Source organism: Hyperolius riggenbachi, chromosome 9, assembly GCF_040937935.1.
Source record: "Hyperolius riggenbachi isolate aHypRig1 chromosome 9, aHypRig1.pri, whole genome shotgun sequence".
NCBI lineage: Eukaryota > Metazoa > Chordata > Amphibia > Anura > Hyperoliidae > Hyperolius > Hyperolius riggenbachi.
Window position 1 is genome coordinate 7,728,064 of NC_090654.1, and position 20,413 is coordinate 7,748,476.

Consider the following 20,413-nt stretch of genomic DNA (forward strand, 5'->3'; position numbering starts at 1 on the left):
TGCAGTTATAGCAGCTGCCGCTGCGGACATGAGGCTCACGTCCGCGCAGCACAAATGGTTAATAACCAGGCTGTTTTACGTGCTTTATTTTGTTGCCTGAAAGAGTTAATTCCTAGGCATGGAAGTGACAGCTTCTGTCTTGTTGGTAGCTTGTTGGGAATATAGGAAACATCTCTGATAAGCAAATTACAGCCATAAAAGCTTTCCTGGCAGAATACAACTGAGGGCAGGGAGAGATAAAATACATGAACTATTGACCTTTTTCTAACTGGGGCACTTAATAGGCTGCCCCTGATTAGAGACAGTAAAAAAAAAAAATGTAACCTACTTTAAATCTGAAAGAAAACCCGGGGATACTTAAAGTGATTTTTAGGAGTAAGAGGATAAATACAATTTATCTCATCAGTTTATTTTCACCTCGGGTTCACTTTAAGAAGGTGAAATAAAGTTGTCTCCCTATACCAGTGCTGATCATTGTAGACTCAAATGAGAATTGACAATGCGCCACAACAAGTTTGAAAGACTGAGGGATCGAAAAGTAGACAAATTAAGACATATGGGGGCGTGTCAGCTGGCCGGGATCAGGAATCAACCCCTCAGGTTATATTGCAGGACCTAGGCTGTTCAGATGCGTCACTAACCTGCAGGCTAGCAATGTGTTCTGTTGCTCTGCATGGGGGAGGGCTGTTGCTATGCATGTGGGAGGAGGGGTGGTGGAGATGGCACGCAGTGACTGGGCAAACAGAGAAAACTCTAGGCCAGTATACCCGGAAAGAGATCAATGATCAAACTTTTTTTCATTATTATTATTAATTTAATTCTTAACCCTTAAAGGGACACTTAAGTCAGCCATAAAAAATTAGTTTTACCTGCCTGGGACTTCTACCAGCACCCTGCTGCAATCCGGTGCCCTCGCAGTCACTCTCGGATCCTCCTGTCCCCCACCGCCAGCTAGTTTCATTTTCGGTTGACAGGCTCACTGCGCATGCGCAGGCCTGGCCACGAGTTTCCTTCGCGTTGCCGTCTGCAATAGCGCTATTGCGGACAGGAACGTAGAAAACTACGCGTCGCCGGGCTTGACGGCAAATTTAAACTAGCTGGCAGCGGGGGACCAGAGGATTAGTGAGTGGCTGCGAGGGCACAGGATGGCTGCATGGGGCTGGTAGAAGCAGAACTATCTGGTGGCGGGGGACTGGAGCAGCAGTGAGTGACTACGAGGGCACAGGATGGCTGCAGGGGGCTGGTAGAAGCAGAACTAGCTGGCAGCGGGGGAGCAGAGGATTAGTGAGTGGCTGCGAGGGCACAGGACTGCTGCAGGGGGCTGGTAGAAGCAGAACTAGCTGGCGGCGGGGGAGCAGAGGATTAGTGAGTGGCTGCGAGGGCACAGGACTGCTGCAGGGGGCTGGTAGAAGCAGAACTAGCTGGCAGAGGGGGACCAGAGGATTTGTGAGTAGCTGCGAGGGCACAGGACTGCTGCAGGGGGCTGGTAGAAGCAGAACTAGCTGGCAGCGGGGGGACCAGAGGATTAGTGAGTGACTACGAGGGCACAGGATGGCTGCATGGGGCTGGTAGAAGCAGAACTATCTGGTGGCGGGGGACTGGAGCAGCAGTGAGTGACTACGAGGGCACAGGATGGCTGCAGGGGGCTGGTAGAAGCAGAACTAGCTGGCAGCGGGGGACCAGAGGATTAGTGAGTGGCTGCGAGGGCACAGGACTGCTGCAGGGGGCTGGTAGAAGCAGAACTAGCTGGCAGCGGGGGAGCAGAGGATTAGTGAATGGCTGCGAGGGCACAGGACTGCTGCAGGGGGCTGGTAGAAGCAGAACTAGCTGGCAGCGGGGGAGCAGAGGATTAGTGAGTGGCTGCGAGGGCACAGGACTGCTGCAGGGGGCTGGTAGAAGCAGAACTAGCTGGCAGCGGGGGAGCAGAGGATTAGTGAGTGGCTGCGAGGGCACAGGACTGCTGCAGGGGGCTGGTAGAAGCAGGACTAGCTGGCAGCGGGGGACCAGAGGATTAGTGAGTGGCTGCGAGGGCACAGGACTGCTGCAGGGGGCTGGTAGAAGCAGGACTAGCTGGCAGCGGGGGAGCAGAGGATTAGTGAGTGGCTGCGAGGGCACAGGACTGCTGCAGGGGGCTGGTAGAAGCAGAACTAGCTGGCAGCGGGGGACCAGAGGATTAGTGAGTGGCTGCGAGGGCACAGGACTGCTGCAGGGAGCTGGTAGAAGCAGAACTAGCTGGCAGCGGGGGAGCAGAGGATTAGTGAGTGACTGCGAGGCCACAGGACTGCTGCAGGGGGCTGGTAGAAACAGAGCTAGCTGGCAGCGGGGGACCAGAGGATTAGTGAGTGGCTGCGAGGGCACAGGACTGCTGCAGGGGGCTGGTAGAAGCAGAGCTAGCTGGCAGCGGGGGACCAGAGGATTTGTGAGTAGCTGCGAGGGCACAGGACTGCTGCAGGGGGCTGGTAGAAGCAGAACTAGCTGGCAGCGGGGGACCAGAGGATAAGTGAGTGACTGCGGGGGCACAGGACTGCTGCAGGGGGCTGGTAGAAGCAGAACTAGCTGGCAGCGGGGGAGCAGAGGATTAGTGAGTGACTGCGGGGGCACAGGACTGCTGCAGGGGGCTGGTAGAAGCAGAGCTAGCTGGCAGCGGGGGACCAGAGGATTAGTGAGTGGCTGCAAGGGCACAGGACTGCTGCAGGGGGCTGGTAGAAGCAGAACTAGCTGGCAGCGGGGGACCAGAGGATTAGTGAGTGGCTGCGAGGGCACAGGACTGCTGCAGGGGGCTGGTAGAAGCAGAACTAGCTGGCAGCGGGGGACCAGAGGATTAGTGAGTGGCTGCGAGGGCACAGGACTGCTGCAGGGGGCTGGTAGAAGCAGAACTAGCTGGCAGCGGGGGACCAGAGGATTAGTGAGTGGCTGCGAGGGCACAGGACTGCTGCAGGGGGCTGGTAGAAGCAGGACTAGCTGGCAGCAAGGGACCAGAGGATTAGTGAGTGGCTGCGAGGGCACAGGACTGCTGCAGGGGGCTGGTAGAAGCAGGACTAGCTGGCAGCGGGGGACCAGAGGATTAGTGAGTGGCTGCGAGGGCACAGGACTGCTGCAGGGGGCTGGTAGAAGCAGAACTAGCTGGCAGCGGGGGACCAGAGGATTAGTGAGTGGCTGCGAGGGCACAGGACTGCTGCAGGGAGCTGGTAGAAGCAGAACTAGCTGGCAGCGGGGGAGCAGAGGATTAGTGAGTGACTGCGAGGGCACAGGACTGCTGCAGGGGGCTGGTAGAAGCAGAGCTAGCTGGCAGCGGGGGACCAGAGGATTAGTGAGTGGCTGCGAGGGCACAGGACTGCTGCAGGGGGCTGGTAGAAGCAGAACTAGCTGGCAGCGGGGGACCAGAGGATTAGTGAGTGGCTGCGAGGGCACAGGACTGCTGCAGGGGGCTGGTAGAAGCAGAACTAGCTGGCAGCGGGGGACCAGAGGATTAGTGAGTAGCTGCGAGGGCACAGGACTGCTGCAGGGGGCTGGTAGAAGCAGAGCTAGCTGGCAGCGGGGGACCAGAGGATTAGTGAGTGGCTGCGAGGGCACAGGACTGCTGCAGGGGGCTGGTAGAAGCAGAACTAGCTGGCAGCAGGGGACCAGAGGATTAATGAGTGGCTGCGAGGGCACAGGACTGCTGCAGGGGGCTGGTAGAAGCAGAACTAGCTGGCAGCGGGGGACCAGAGGATTAGTGAGTGGCTGCGAGGGCACAGGACTGCTGCAGGGGGCTGGTAGAAGCAGAACTAGCTGGCAGCGGGGGACCAGAGGATTAGTGAGTGACTGTGAGGGCACAGGACTGCTGCAGGGGGCTGGTAGAAGCAGAACTAGCTGGCAGCGGGGGACCAGAGGATTAGTGAGTGACTGTGAGGGCACAGGACTGCTGCAGGGGGCTGGTAGAAGCAGAACTAGCTGGCAGCAGGGGACCAGAGGATTAATGAGTGGCTGCGAGGGCACAGGACTGCTGCAGGGGGCTGGTAGAAGCAGAACTAGCTGTCAGCGGGGGACCAGAGGATTAGTGAGTGGCTGCGAGGGCACAGGACTGCTGCAGGGGGCTGGTAGAAGCAGAACTAGCTGGCAGCGGGGGAGCAGAGGATGAGTGAGTGGCTGCGAGGGCACAGGACTGCTGCAGGGGGCTGGTAGAAGCAGAACTAGCTGGCAGCGGGGGACCAGAGGATTAGTGAGTGACTGTGAGGGCACAGGACTGCTGCAGGGGGCTGGTAGAAGCAGAACTAGCTGGCAGCGGGGGGCCAGAGGATTAGTGAGTGACTGTGAGGGCACAGGACTGCTGCAGGGGGCTGGTAGAAGCAGAGCTAGCTGGCAGCGGGGGAGCAGAGGATTAGTGAGTGGCTGCGAGGGCACAGGACTGCTGCAGGGGGCTGGTAGAAGCAGAACTAGCTGGCAGGGGGGGACCAGAGGATTAGTGAGTGGCTGCGAGGGCACAGGACTGCTGCAGGGGGCTGGTAGAAGCAGAACTAGCTGGCAGGGGGGGACCAGAGGATTAGTGAGTGACTGTGAGGGCACAGGACTGCTGCAGGGGGCTGGTAGAAGCAGAACTAGCTGGCAGCGGGGGACCAGAGGATTAGTGAGTGGGCTGCGAGGGTACAGGACGGCTGCAGGGGGCTGGTAGAAGCAGAACTAGCTGGCAGCGGGGGAGCAGAGGATTAGTGAGTAGCTGCGAGGGCACAGGACTGCTGCAGGGGGCTGGTAGAAGCAGAACTAGCTGGCAGCGGGGGACCAGAGGATTAGTGAGTGACTACGAGGGCACAGGATGGCTGCAGGGGGCTGGTAGAAGCAGGACTAGCTGGCAGCGGGGGAGCAGAGGATTAGTGAGTGGCTGCGAGGGCACAGGACTGCTGCAGGGGGCTGGTAGAAGCAGAACTAGCTGGCGGCGGGGGAGCAGAGGATTAGTGAATGGCTGCGAGGGCACAGGACTGCTGCAGGGGGCTGGTAGAAGCAGAACTAGCTGGCAGCGGGGGACCAGAGGATTAGTGAGTGGCTGCGAGGGCACAGGACTGCTGCAGGGGGCTGGTAGAAGCAGAACTAGCTGACAGCGGGGGACCAGAGGATTAGTGAGTGGCTGCGAGGGCACAGGACTGCTGCAGGGGGCTGGTAGAAGCAGAACTAGCTGGCAGCGGGGGACCAGAGGTATAGTGAGTGGCTGCGAGGGCACAGGACTGCTGCAGGGGGCTGGTAGAAGCAGAACTAGCTGGCAGCGGAGGACCAGAGGATTAGTGAGTGGCTGCGAGGGCACAGGACTGCTGCAGGGAGCTGGTAGAAGCAGAGCTAGCTGGCAGCGGGGGGGGGGCAGAGGATTAGTGAGTGGCTGCGAGGGCACAGGACTGCTGCAGGGGGCTGGTAGAAGCAGAACTAGCTGGCAGCGGGGGACCAGAGGATTAGTGAGTGGCTGCGAGGGCACAGGACTGCTGCAGGGGGCTGGTAGAAGCAGAACTAGCTGGCAGCGGGGACCAGAGGATTAGTGAGTGGCTGCGAGGGCACAGGACTGCTGCAGGGGGCTGGTAGAAGCAGAACTAGCTGGCAGCGGGGGACCAGAGGGTTAGTGAGTGGCTGCGAGGGCACAGGACTGCTGCAGGGGGCTGGTAGAAGCAGAACTGGCTGGCAGCGGGGGACCAGAGGATTAGTGAGTGGCTGCGAGGGCACAGGACTGCTGCAGGGGGCTGATAGAAGCAGAGCTAGCTGGCAGCGGGGGGGAGCAGAGGATTAGTGAGTGGCTGCGAGGGCACAGGACTGCTGCAGGGGGCTGGTAGAAGCAGAACTAGCTGGCGGCGGGGGAGCAGAGGATTAGTGAGTGGCTGCGAGGGCACAGGACTGCTGCAGGGGGCTGGTAGAAGCAGAACTAGCTGGCAGCGGGGGAGCAGAGGATTAGTGAGTGACTGCGAGGGCACAGGACTGCTGCAGGGGGCTGGTAGAAGCAGAACTAGCTGGCAGCGGGGGACCAGAGGATTAGTGAGTGGCTGCGAGGGCACAGGACCGCTGCAGGGGGCTGGTAGAAGCAGAACTAGCTGGCAGCGGGGGAGCAGAGGATTAGTGAGTGACTGCGAGGGCACAGGACTGCTGCAGAGGGCTGGTAGAAGCAGAACTAGCTGGCAGCGGGGGACCAGAGGATTAGTGAATGGCTGCGAGGGCACAGGACTGCTGCAGGGGGCTGGTAGAAGCAGAACTAGCTGGCAGCGGGGGAGCAGAGGATTAGTGAGTAGCTGCGAGGGCACAGGACTGCTGCAGGGGGCTGGTAGAAGCAGGACTAGCTGGCAGCGGGGGAGCAGAGGATTAGTGAGTGGCTGCGAGGGCACAGGACTGCTGCAGGGGGCTGGTAGAAGCAGAACTAGCTGGCAGCGGGGGACCAGAGGATTAGTGAGTGACTGTGAGGGCACAGGACTGCTGCAGGGGGCTGGTAGAAGCAGAACTAGCTGGCAGCGGGGGGCCAGAGGATTAGTGAGTGACTGTGAGGGCACAGGACTGCTGCAGGGGGCTGGTAGAAGCAGCAGTAGCTGGCAGCGGGGGACCAGAGGATTAGTGAGTAGCTGCGAGGGCACAGGACTGCTGCATGGGGCTGGTAGAAGCAGAACTAGCTGGCAGCGGGGACCAGAGGATTAGTGAGTGGCTGCGAGGGCACAGGACTGCTGCAGGGGGCTGGTAGAAGCAGGACTAGCTGGCAGCGGGGGAGCATAGGATTAGTGAGTGGCTGCGAGGGCACAGGACTGCTGCAGGGGGCTGGTAGAAGCAGAACTAGCTGGCAGCGGGGGAGCAGAGGATTAGTGAGTAGCTGCGAGGGCACAGGACTGCTGCAGGGGGCTGGTAGAAGCAGGACTAGCTGGCAGCGGGGGAGCAGAGGATTAGTGAGTAGCTGCGAGGGCACAGGATGGCTGCAGGGGGCTGGTAGAAGCAGAACTAGCTGGCAGCGGGGGAGCAGAGGATTAGTGAGTGGCTGCGAGGGCACAGGACTGCTGCAGGGGGCTGGTAGAAGCAGAACTAGCTGACAGCGGGGGAGCAGAGGATTAGTGAGTGGTTGCGAGGGCACAGGACTGCTGCAGGGGGCTGGTAGAAGCAGGACTAGCTGGCAGCGGGGGACCAGAGGATTAGTGAGTGGCTGCGAGTGCACAGGACTGCTACAGGGGGCTGGTAGAAGCAGAACTAGCTGGCGGCGGGGGAGCAGAGGATTAGTGAATGGCTGCGAGGGCACAGGACTGCTGCAGGGGGCTGGTAGAAGCAGAACTAGCTGGCAGCGGGGGACCAGAGGATTAGTGAATGGCTGCGAGGGCACAGGACTGCTGCAGGGGGCTGGTAGAAGCAGAACTAGCTGGCAGCGGGGGAGCAGAGGATTAGTGAGTAGCTGCGAGGGCACAGGACTGCTGCAGGGGGCTGGTAGAAGCAGGACTAGCTGGCAGCGGGGGACAAGAGGATTAGGGAGTGGCTGCGAGGGCACAGGACTGCTGCAGGAGGCTGGTAGAAGCAGAACTAGCTGGCAGCGGGGGACCAGAGGATTAGTGAGTAGCTGCGAGGGCACAGGACTGCTGCAGGGGGCTGGTAGAAGCAGAACTAGCTGACAGCGGGGGACTGGAGCAGCAGTGAGTGACTACGAGGGCACAGGACTGCTGCAGGGAGCTGGTAGAAGCAGAACTAGCTGGCAGCGGGGGACCAGAGGATTAGGGAGTGGCTGCGAGGGCACAGGACTGCTGCAGGGGGCTGGTAGAAGCCCCAGGTGAGTATAAAAAACTTTTTTTAGGCTTAAAGGGAACCAGAGAGGAAGCACCCTTGTGTATTTTACCATATATATCAGTAAGAACATTAGAGAAAACACTTACCATGCTCTCTGTTTCCTCCTCACTGCTAAAAGTGTCTGTTAACAGCAGTCACAAGAATCCCAGACTGAGCAATTAAATCTGGCTTTGCTGGGAATGATTATAGCTGAGTCATTATAGCAAAGCCACAAGGGGGCAGGCTTGGGCTTGAAATAACACCACAGAATACATACTTAGCTATAATCTTTCTGTAGCAAAGCTAGACGGAGCAGCCTGACTTCTCAGTCGGGGATTCTTATCAGACGTGATAACAGTCAGATTACACAGAGAACAATGAAACAAAGGGCAGATTAGGTGTTTACTGTCATGTTCCCACTGATTTATAAGGTAAAATACAAGAGGGTGCTTCATCTCTGGTTCTCTTTAAAGAGACTCTGTAACAATTTTTTCAGCCTTAGTTCTTCTATCCTATAAGTTCCTATGCCTGTTCTAATCTGATCTGGCTTACTGCAGTCTTTCCTAACTGCACTGTCTCTGTAATAAATCAATGTATCTTTCCTCTGTCGTGTCTGTCGGGCTAAAGCTTGATTGTGTGGAATGTGCAGGGCTGCTTGTGATTGGTAGAAGCGATACACACCCTCTGCAGGCCCCCTGCATACTTTGAATGACTCACACTCTATGCTTAGCTAAGCCTATTAGAAGCTGGTTAGTTTGTTTGTAAACACTGCCTAAAACTGTTAATTACAAGCCAGGATTGCAGCAGAGAGTGGCAGAAACTGCACAGAGGGGCACAGGAGAAAATAAGGAATAGAATGGTATGCTTATTATTGTAAGAATATTAGAGTACAGATTCTCTGTAAGTGCCTCTTTAAAGGATACCTTAGTGAAAAATAAAATTAAAAATTGGGAGAGCAGGCATGCTTTGTGGGCTCTCCTCATGCCCACTGCTCCCCCGTCGCCCTCCGTTAGTGTCTACCGACCCCTGAATTTACTTCCTGGTCGGAACGGTCGGCACTTACTGGGCAAACACATGCTTGCTTCCCCAATTTTATTTTGCACTAAGGTATCCTTTAAAAAGAAAATATGAATATGGAATTCCAGGCAAGTACAATTTAGCATTAATTCAGTTAAAACAAATTTATTTCATCAGCTTATTTTTCAGCTCTCGTTTACTTCAAGGAAATTTGAAGAGAAAATAAAGGTAGGAGATTATGATCTGTATGTGTAGTACTGCTAATAAATATAACATTAGTAGCACAGATATGAGTCTCATGTGGTTTCCAGTACAGGAAGAAACTTCAGTTCTCTATGTAGCAGAGCTTCTCTGAGTTATTGGACCCACTGGGTGGAATACAGTCCTGTTTTCTGAAGCACTTAAAGGAACTATCAGGGAAACTTCCATAGGCTTCCTCCAGCTCGTGGAAGGCTATGTGCCCCTCGCAAGCTGGTCTCTCTGGGTTCCCCTCTGTAGCAGCTGCCAACCCGGCCAGGTGGGCCGCACCCACATAGAATCCTCCCAAGTGGTACGGCCACACTACCGTGCTTGCGTAACGGCCACCGAACTGGTCTGGTCGGAGGTTGCAACAGAAGTGACACCAGGAGACCAGCTTAGAGCGTAGCTGTGGCGCGGGACAGATTGGCTTCCAGTTTTCAAGAAACAGTGAGAGGCCGCTTGAGAAGATTTTACTGCAGGAAGGATCAAAGCGTCATTATTTCTGCTTTGTTTTATAGCTTAAATGACAGAGTGTGGTTTCTAAACTGCAACTGTGCCAGAATTATGCAATGTTATATAAAAAAATCTATATAACTGAAAATAAAAATATGGGACATTTCTTTGCTAATGTTCTATTCCTTATCCGTACTACACATACAATTCATTATAAAGGCTATAAATGCACCTGGTCCCGGCATTAGTCATTGCCTGTTATAGAGTCATGTTCCCAGAATACTCACCTGCATTGTGGCCCCGATAAGCAGCGTGATCTTCCTGGGGAGGAGCCGGAATGGTGGGAATACCTGCAACAGAATGAGAACGTCGGTGAACAGATTACATTAACTACAACCTGACGGATGTCATCACAAGATCATGGGACTGCTCTAGTAATACATCCCCAAACGGGCAACACAGATAAAGCTGCATGAGGGTAACCAAAAACCGTCCCATATTAGGTGGCTAGAAATATCTGGGACATATCAGGCCATAGTCAGGGATGCTGAGAGGTCTGTGAGTTAGCAAGTTGTATGATTGCAGCTACATGCAACACTCTCTGCAAACGGCTCTCTTGTTTTTACCTAGCATGAATTCCTCCGTCTGGAGGTTACAGGTCTCACTGCTGGCACCCTCAAACTGGCACTTTGTACTCGCACACAACTGCATCACTCACATATGGCAATAATGTATAAAAAAACATTTAGGGGGAGAAAACCCCCCCAAAAAAGCAATTATGGTAAAGGCACTGAGATCACGATTTACGCTATTTGGGTTGCGCGCTTGTGATGTGCGGCCCTTTGCATGGGGTGCCCTAGTGCGATTCTGTTTGCCATGAAGAAGAGTAGAAAAAAACAAAAAAGTAAACATTTCAATTTCTAAATTGCAAGAAAACCACAGAGAACTACAGTGCCTACTGCAAGATCAAAAACAATCGTAAAAAAAACAAAAAACAAAAAAAAAAAAAAAAGTGTAAATTACCGACTTGTGAGGTAAATATATCAATAAATGACAATTCACAGACATTAGAGCATGCGGTAACTCAAGTGAGATGTTAGTTACTGACAGCTTCCAGGCTGTAGATACCGAAAAAACAGCCATTTGGTAAAACCGAAAGGCAAAGAAGTCAGCCAATAGGAGGAGCCACCCCGCCCTACTCCTCACCCCACTGGTGCCGATGTACTGCTGGGCGGGACATCAGAAAAACAAAACATGAGATGTAATAGCAGGGCACAGTCAGAGGTCTCCCCTGTACCCCACGTAGACATACAGACTGATACAACAGACCACTGCTTGCTGCAGAGACCTACTCCACGGCTGGTTACACTTCTACTGTTTACTCAATAGGTCTTAGTGAATTGAAGACACAGTTTCCGGTAAATTACCGACCTGTTGCCGCATGTGTGAGATTCTTACTGAATTAGTAAGAATTAGTAAGAAGCGCCCCCTTGTGGGAGAACTATAGCGACTCACCTCCAGTGCTCTCGGTGCAGAGTCCACCCTGACACCCGATTTATCCAGGACAGAGGCAGTGAGGCTCGTCTGGCCGATGGCCAATCCCTGGACGGCGTATACAGCTGTGACCTCATCCGGCTTATCACCCAGGCGTCTGTAAGAGAAGCGCAGGAATGAGCGAGACTCGTGGCAATGCTTCCTGTACAGAACCGAGGAGACAGAAATACACGATACTCACTTCAGAGACACGATCTGAGAGGACGAGCCCAAATCCAAAGACATGTAAGTAAAGTATTTAGCAAGGAACGGCTTCTGAGAAGAGTCCAGGACCCGCACATAGGCCTTTATCATCTTCCTGATCTCCACCTACACAGGGAAACAAGAGGGATGCTTTTCTTAAAGTGCACCTGAACTCAAAACTTCCTCTGCTCTAAAAGATAAGCAACAGCATAATAACCTTTAAAAAGAACACATTTGCAACAGCGGATACAATCCTACAATAAATCTGCAGTGTGTCTACTTCCTGCTTTCATGGAAGCAGACATATTGTTAACATCCTGTGCTTCCAAACTAGCTGCTCTGCCTAGGCTGCAACATTCCTGAGCGGAAATCTCAAATTACAACTTGTGATTAGACACAGATGAGGGGGAATCAGACAGGCTAAACTCTCTAAATGCATACAAGGTGCATTTCTCTACGTTTTCCTTCTGTCCTGTGCAAGAGTCCAGGTCCACTTTAAAGAGACTCTGAAGCGAGTCTAAATCCATGTTTTTAACTTCCATTTACCGTATATACACAGATACAAGTCGACCCCAATATTTGACACTCATAAGCTGGAATTTTTCATTTTCCCGACCCACGCTGCCTGTAATTCCCCCATCCCTCCCTCCCACCATCACCCAAACACTTGATGCATTTAATTACCACCTCCCTCCCACCCACCATCACCCACATGTTTGCGGCCTCTAAATCACCCCTCCCACCCACCATCACCCATAGGAGGTCCCTGACCCTGTCTCCATTGCACCCCTCCTTCCCACCGTCACCCAAGCATTTGAGGCTTATAATTACCCTCTCCCACCCACCATCACCCAATGGGAGCCTCTGCATCAATGTCCTACTTGCGCTTTGTAATCCTGTGGCAAAGTGATTCCCACGGCAGAAGGCTTCACCCCTCATCAGCGTGCGCTGGTTTCTCTCTCCCTTCACTCGCGCTGACCTCCGTGCTTTAGCGTAGCTCTGTCTTCTGACATCAGGAGGCGGGGCTACGCTAAAGCACTGAGGTCAGCGCGAGTGAAAGGAGAAGAGAGAAACCAGCGCACACTGATGGGGGGTGACTGCTTCTGCCGTGGGAATAACTTTGCCACAGGATTACAAAGCGCAAGTAGGGCATTAATGCAGATGGCTCCCATTGGGTGATGGTGGGTGGGAAGGAGGGGGCACACTGGCATATTGGCTATAAGTTGGGAAATTTAGGACTACTCACGTATAAGTCCACCCCCCCACTTTTAAACTTTGAGTCAGTCCTAAATTTCTCGACTTATAGCCGAGTATATACGGTATGTTAAGCACTATAGCTAGTAATAAACCGCCGCATCCCCGTGGCAAAACAAAGGGTTTATACCCCCCAAATCCCCTCTGCAAAATCCACGACATTCTTGGTGGTGGATTTTGCTGCCCCGGGAGGCTGAGCTTTGAGCTGCAGCTCTGCCTCCATGCGTATCAATCAGCGCGTATCTCCGCCTCTCCCCGCCCTTCAGTGAAGGAAGATTGAGAGAGGCGAGGAGAGGTGGCAATCAACCAGGATTGACACGCAAAGAGGCACAGCTACAGCCCAAAGCTCTGCCTCATCAGTAAGCGTTACCCGGATTTTGCAGAGAGGATTTGGGGGGTTTAAAGCCCTCGCTTTGCCGCAGGGATGCGACGCTTTAGCACTAGCTATAGCGCTTGACATTAATAAAAGTTAAAAACGTGAATTTAGACTCACTTCAGAGTCTCTTTAAATGACAACTTCATTTCAGCACTAAAATTTATGTATTTATGTATGTATGAATGTATGAATGAATAATTGTTGTGCTGCCACTAAACAATTTATCACAAAATGTTTATTATTTTTCCATGCCAGTCACAAGCTGCTTTTCTAACACCGGGTAAAAAGAAAAAGAGTTACAGGACGTCCCAGAATTCCCATTTCCACATCCTGGGTATAAGGCTTTCACACAAGTCTGCACAAAGCAGGCAGCGACTTTTCACACATTACACCCACTGTGCCCTTGTATTCACCTCAGTGATCTGTTCATTATATATGGTGGAATACCAGCCTGTGGTGATGTCCGGGACAAGCGTTTTTCATTTAGACTAATCATTTTCTAGCCTCCCATGTCTCACGTCCTCCCAAGCCCTGTAGAGCAAGACATGAGTGGCAGGGAAACAGGCAGGGCTGTGGAGTCGGGACAGAAATCATCTGACTGGCTCCTCAATTTCTGACTCCTCTAATGTCCATGTTTGCAGTTTCTTTCCCTGCATATTTTTTTGTATGTGTATATAAGCAATAAAACTTGATTTTCAAAAAATCTGCATATTACAATCTTGTTGATTGGAAGTATGTAACAAAAGGCATCTCATCACTGCCAAAGCTTAAAGGGAACCAGAGGCCCCAGAAAAAAAGATTCTATACATACCTGGGGCTTCCTCCAGCCCCATACGCACGGATCGCTCCCACGCCGCCGTCCTCCGCTTCATGTATCCGGCGGTGCCGGGTCCTGTAGTTTCGGCCAGTCGGCGGCAGCACGCGGCCAATTGTCCGCATCACAGGGGCTCCCGGCATTCCCTTACGCGTGCGGCTGCCTACTGCGCAGCCGCACGCGTAAGGGTATGGAGGGGGCCCCCCCGCTCATGCGGACAATTGGCCGCGTCCGCCGGAAGTGACAGGACCCGGTACCGGCGGATCCAGGAAGCGGAGGACGGCGGCGTGGGAGCGATCCATGCGTATGGGGCTGGAGGAAGCCCCAGGTATGTATAGAATCTTTTTTTCTGGGGCCTCTGGTTCCCTTTAAGAATTGTAAAGCTATATTAAGATGGCTTCTGCTTTTGGGAACAAAAAGCTCCTGGCCAGGAAGCAGACACTATCCTGTCAGCCATCCTGGCCTGTCATTGCCAACGTGGATGCCCAAGTATATAGTCTGTATAAGACCCACCAGAGCCCCATATCAGCAGAGTTCCAGTGTGTAGCCCTGCCACCTTGCAGAAAAAGCCTCTACCTTCTCTATATCTGATGGCCAGGGCCATTTTCTGCAAGGGGGCAGATTTTTGCACTGGAACCCAGCTGATATGGGGTACCACTGAGTGGGAGTTGAGCAGTCGGAGTAATCAGAAACTGAGGAGTCCAAGTTGGATGATTTTTGTACCGACTCCACAGCCCAGCATCTGACAGGCTCACTTTATGTAACCGGCAATTAATAGAATCGTACCGACCATCATTTAACAGTCAGTGTTGGAGATTTTTAGCCTTACCTTATTGACCACTCTGACTTCCACTTGTAGAATATCGGATACAAGAACGCTGACCGCGGCGGGCGCGGGGAAAACGAGACAAATGTCATAAACCATGACGGATAATGTCCCCGGGCGCAGAGGATAAACCTGCAACATACAGAGAAATAATACCAGGCAGATCTATAATAATACCAGACATATCTATAATAATAACAGGCAGATCTATAACGCAACACGACTGAACATCAAACTTCATTTAAAAAAAAGAAAAATTTATTTTGATTGGTCCAATTCCAAACCTAATTAAATGTGCATGCAAGCAGAAATTACTAGCATCACTTGCTTTAACTATGCTGAATTTTTGAATTAAATATGATAAAAAATAATAACAAAAACAAAACAGCACTACTTGCAAATCTGGAGGCCCCCACTGTGGGGCAGATTACAGTAATTCTGACTGGTTAACTTAGAACCTGTAATTCTCGCTTAAAAGAAACCTAAAGTAAAAAAAAAAAAAAACAAGTGTAACTTAATGGGGGCCCCTGCAGCTACCCTGTGCCAGCGTCATCACAGAACGATCCTCCAGTCCCCCCGCTGCGGGCCAAATTAGATTTTGGAGACTGAGCCAGTCAATGGCCACTGTGCCTGTCCCTTCGATCACGCTCCCATTGCCGGGACCGTCCTGCTCATGCACAGTACGAGAAGTACTGCAAGTGCACAGGACACTTCCGGGGCAGGAGCATGACAGAGGACATGCACAGCCATACGAGCACAGTGGCCATCGACTGGCTCAGTCCCCAAAATCGAATCTGAGCCACGGCGGGGACCGGAGGATCATTCCGTGACGGCGTGGGGCACAGGGCGGCTGCAGGGGGCTGGTAGAAGCCCCATGTCAGTTTCACAGTTTTTTGTTGTCTTTAGGTTTCCTTTAAATTAAGTACGCCAAAATAAAATCGGGTCACTGGGCTAAACTTGGTACTTCATTTTGGGAATCGGCATCTCTGCACAACTTAAAGGACATCTGAAGTGAGAGGGATATGGAGGCTGCCATATGTTTTTTATTAAACAATACCAGTTGCCTTGTCTATGTAGCTGCAGTAGTGTCTGAATCGCACTAGAAACAAGCATGCAGCTAATCTTGTCAGATCTAACAATAGTCCGTCAGAAACTCCTTATTTGCTGCATGTAGATCAAATCAGAGACCGCACTCAGAAGGCTTTTTCAACCACTGTATTCACAGCAAACCAAGCATGACAAGGTACACAATATGCTACATGGTTTTTCAGGGTCTGTGGCTAAAAGTATTAGAGGCAGAGGATCAGCCGGACAGCCAGGTAACTGGTATTGCTTAAAAATAAATATGGCGGCCTTCATACACCTCTCATTACAGTTGTCCTTTAAACAATAACAAAGACCATAATAAAACCACAAGATGGAGAGAAGTAACATTTGTACTCACGGTCACAATTCCTTTGGTTTCCTGAAATACGGTATTGATGATGTTGGGGACGCTGCTATTAATGTAAAAATGTCCGGAGCCCTCGGAGATGGTGAACTCTGCCTGCAACACAGGAAGGAAGGTTCAGGAGGATTCTGGCACCAGCAAGTAAAATTACTGAGAAAGCAAATGAGGATCTGGAGTCACTGTTTAATTACTTCTTACAAAATGGACATTTACAAACGTCCTATCTGTGCACCTTAAAGAGGAACTGTAACATAAAAATATCCCCTGGGGGGTACTCACCTCGGGTGGGGGAAGCCTCCGGATCCTAATGAGGCTTCCCACGCCGTCCTCCATCCGTCAGGGGTCTCGCTGCAGCCCTCCGTGGAGTCCGGGCAGCGGTGACGTCATTATTTACCTTCCTGGCTCCTGCGCAGGCGCTCTGACGGCTTTCCATTCCGAACTACACGGAAATACCCGATCGCCGTCGGGTCCGCTCTACTGCGCAGGCGCAAGTCTCCTGCGCCTGCGCAGTAGAGCGGACCCGAATGAGATCGGGTATTTCCGTGTAGTTCGGAATGGAAAGCCGCCACAGCGCCCCCGCTGGAGCCAGCAAAGGTAAATATTGAAATGACAGTCGGCACAGTCGCCGGCTGTTCGGAGGGCTGCGGAGAGACCCCCGTGGGACAGAGGACGGCGTGGGAAGCCTCATTAGGATCCGGAGGCTTCCCCCACCCGAGGTGAGTACCCCCCAGGGGATGTTTTTAATGTTACAGAGTCTCTTTAAGGCAGGAGTCACACTTGTCTTTCAGTTTTCTACACTATTCCTAAAACTGAAAGACAAGTGTGACCCCTGCCTTACAGCAGATAATTTATAGAGAAAACTAACAAATTGCGCAAGATGTATTTTTTCAGCGCGCAAAATCTGCATTCGAGTGTGACCTAGCCCATTGATAAACATGAGTTCTCAGGTGAAATCAGTTTTTCCGTGCAGAAAATGCACATGAAAGCCGACATGTGTGACCCCAGTCTAAACGGTTTATAAAAGTACAACTACAGCGGAAACTGGAAAAATTAGGTGCAAAACTTCATTTATTTCAGTAATTCAACTTAAAGAGACTCTGAAGAATTATAAAATTTCTCTTTTTATTTAACATTCATATTTAATACTATAACCCAAGCTAAAATGCAGCATCCCAGTGGCAGAACACTGGAATTAAACCCCCCAAATCCCCTGGCAAAACGTGGGGAGCGCTTCCTGGTAGAGGCAGAGCTTAGTGCTGCAGCCCTGCCTCCATTCGCGTCAATACCTGTGGATCTCCGCCTCTCCCCCACCCCTCTCATTGAAAGAAGACAGAGGGGCGGGGAGAGACGGAGATCAGCGGGGATTGATGCAAATGGAGGCAGGGCTGCAGCACTAAGCTCTGCCTCTACCAGGAAGCCCACATTTTGCCCGAGGATTGGGGGGGGGGGGGTTAATTACGGCGGTCTGTCACGGGGATGCAGCGTTTTAGCTTGGGTGATAGTGTAGATATATGAAATAGGAGCCCTTTTCACATGTATTAGTTTCACTTTTGGGGGGGGGTTCTTAGGGTTAGGCACCAGCAGGGGCAGGTTAGGCATCGGTAGAGGGAGGGTTCTGAGTGAGAGTAGGGTTGGACATCGGTAGAGGGAGGGTTCTGAGTGAGTAGGGTTAGGTTTAGTCATAAACCAGTCATATTGGTACCGGCCACTATAATCACTACAGTACCAGTTGTAGGTAAAGTCAAATAAAACACTAAATCATCTGGTTTATGCCCGTGTGCGCACAATCCCTCTACACTCCACGCTGGAGGTTCCGGTCTGGAGGGGCGGGTCCCTGAACACCACAGGAAACAGACACAAGCTCACCGTTACTTCTGGGTGATTATAGAGAGAAATGGATCCGGGGTTCACTTTCACGTCCTCCACAAGTAGCAGGTCAAGGCTGGCGGACACCGGAGTCAATGCTTTGTACTGGAACAAGGATAAGAAAATGTCAATTCAGTGCAGCACTTATACAGACGTCTATCTACAGTGACAGCTAATTACGTTTTAATTCATTATATGTTGTATTTAGCAACAGAACTTCAAACTCGGAACAAAAAAAATTAAGTAAACGGAATGGCAAAATGGTTGACACGTCCTGTCCTAACAAACTTGTGAAAGTCCAGGACACGCCCCCATCAAGCTCTGCCAATCCCAGGTTCCAAACAGTAACAATATGTGATGCACTCTCCTTAAAGGAACATTATTGATTAACATGGTTTATCAATTGAGATAGGAAATGTTTGGGAAGTGCTGATAAGTACTGGTGTAGACATTTGAATACTTATCTCTTTGTTTTCTGCTATCTAATTCCTTTCACACTTTTCTAGTGGAAGGTCTGCTCTAATCTGATAGAGTGAGCCATGAGGGGAGGGGGGAAATCCCTCAAACTTCATCTGTTAACTGTGTGTGTGTGTGAGAGAAAGCTCTGTCTGTCTCTGAGTTCTCTGCAGTAAGCAGAGGAAATGTATCTTATGTGCAACATAAACATTTGTAATGGTGTGTGTGTGAAATCTGACACCTGACAGGCTTTTCATGTAACTCTGCTTCAACATTACACTGTTCTTAGCATGTCAGAGTGCAGAGACTCACCTTTGCAAATGAGACATTCCAAACGCACCTAAAATCTACACACAATTACAGCTTTTGCCTCTGATATTTAACATGAAAAGTAGGAAAATGTTTACACAGCTACTTAGACATTAATTGTAAATTGTCATTTTAGAACACTTAGTTTGATATTGTTCCTTTAATACTAATCTATAGGGACTAGGACCACTGGAACTAGACTACAGTTCCTCTGTTCTAGCATAGGGAGCGGGGCTGGATGCCTGGCAGGGCACTGTAGCCTGCTCCATAGCTTAAACTAACAGATAACTTCATTCACCAACCTGCTTTTATGTTCCTGCAACCAAACTACTACCTTGTACAAAGCTTGCCTGGCTTAGCCCAGCCCTCACAGACTGTGGTAGCAAACTCCTTGAACTAGGACATTTAAACACTTGTAGATTTAATGGGGAGATGCTGGAAGGGTGTGGTTATCCAGTTCTTCCCCTATTAGTGATCTTAGCACACAGCTTGCTGGTGTATTCGCATGGTACATATGCAGGTACTAGCAGCTCCCTTGCAGGATTAGTTAGATGTACTATCTGTCCCAGGGAGGATGGTAAGGATATGCGCTCCTATTCCTTAGATAGGTTTTGGTGCGCTGAATGCGTGCATGTTTGTGCTATGCATGTTACAGGGCCAGAGTTAGGACACCTACGACGCTGGACTACCTCTGCCTGTATGTGACTACGCAAGAGACTATTCTTGTAACGAAGATCCCAGCTTTTAACTTGTAGGAACAGCACTGATTGCTGAATGATCTTTGTAAGTGGATTTGCATGAGGATTTGCATGATTGTGCGGAAGTTCATTTTGATGTGTTGTGGTAGCAAACTGTCCAAGCATTTCACAGCCCAGACCAATTCCATTCCGGGACTTACTGGAGTCTTCACTTTGGCGGCCCTCAGATGGGAGTCCTGGTACTGGTTAGCGGTGACACTGATAACGGCCGATCCGGAAACCTGATGCACATGAACTGTATTCAGACCTAATAAATGAAGACAGGAACCGGAAAAGTTTTGAGCTCAGACTACCGTATTTCCTTTCAAAATGTCCCTCAACTAACAGACTTACTGGACACAAATAAAACCAGCAAACAAGCGCGCACAGCCCTATCGAGATTACTATAAACGGTTTGCTGCCTCTTTAAATAGGGACCCTGAACAGACATTAAAAACAGAAAAGTGAAGTTTCCCCCAGCCACTGCCCCTCCCTCCATACCATGGAGTTTCCCCCGACCGCTACCCACCTCCATACCGTGGAGTTTCCCCCGGCCACTGCCCCCCCTCATTTATACTGTGGAGTTTCCCCCGGCCGCTGCCCCCTGCATACCGTGGAGTTTCCCCTGGCCGTTGCTGTCCTCCTTCTCGATGGTAGTCATGGGTTTGGAGGCATCAAAGCTGGCCAGCTGCACCTTGGAGGAGGCCCAATCAATCGCCAGAGAACTGAAGTTATCAAACTTTGTGCCGTGACGATCGTACACCGACAGCTGTAATAACTGGTTCTGGTAGTTAGAGACTGGAATCTGGGGGTTAAAAAAAACAAAAACAAAACAACTGTTTTAGAGGCAACTGTAGTGGGTAGTAAGTATAAGACACCTTCTGGAAAAAAAGACACAGGAAACAAAAACGAGAGCCCAATGATGTAGAATGTCAAGACAAATGGTGGATGTAGAAATTAAGAATCTACTCACAAAGGAGGGTTGCTAGGGGCAACCAACCACAGGAAGCAGGTGGAGAGGATTAACCTGACTGCACTCGGGGTGGTCACTAATGACCTGGATGCGGTCACTCTCCTTGGGAAAAGAAAGGGGTCAGATGTCCACCGTGGTGTGACCCACGTGTGTTCTCTGTCCTCACCC

General features: G+C 51.4%; 1 protein-coding gene across 1 annotated transcript in view; it reads right to left on the reverse strand.

Annotated features, from left to right (window-relative positions):
• Positions 1-20,413, reverse strand: part of NUP210 (nucleoporin 210) — a 187,836-nt gene that overhangs the window by 81,687 nt on the left and 85,736 nt on the right. The window contains exons 17-24 of the mRNA XM_068251846.1: positions 19,885-20,077; positions 19,434-19,540; positions 17,771-17,875; positions 15,899-16,000; positions 14,458-14,586; positions 11,183-11,310; positions 10,963-11,098; positions 9,735-9,797 (exon numbers count right to left, since the gene is read on the reverse strand). Coding sequence (XP_068107947.1) covers positions 9,735-9,797; positions 10,963-11,098; positions 11,183-11,310; positions 14,458-14,586; positions 15,899-16,000; positions 17,771-17,875; positions 19,434-19,540; positions 19,885-20,077 — 963 coding nt within the window. The remainder of the gene's footprint in view (positions 1-9,734; positions 9,798-10,962; positions 11,099-11,182; positions 11,311-14,457; positions 14,587-15,898; positions 16,001-17,770; positions 17,876-19,433; positions 19,541-19,884; positions 20,078-20,413) is intronic.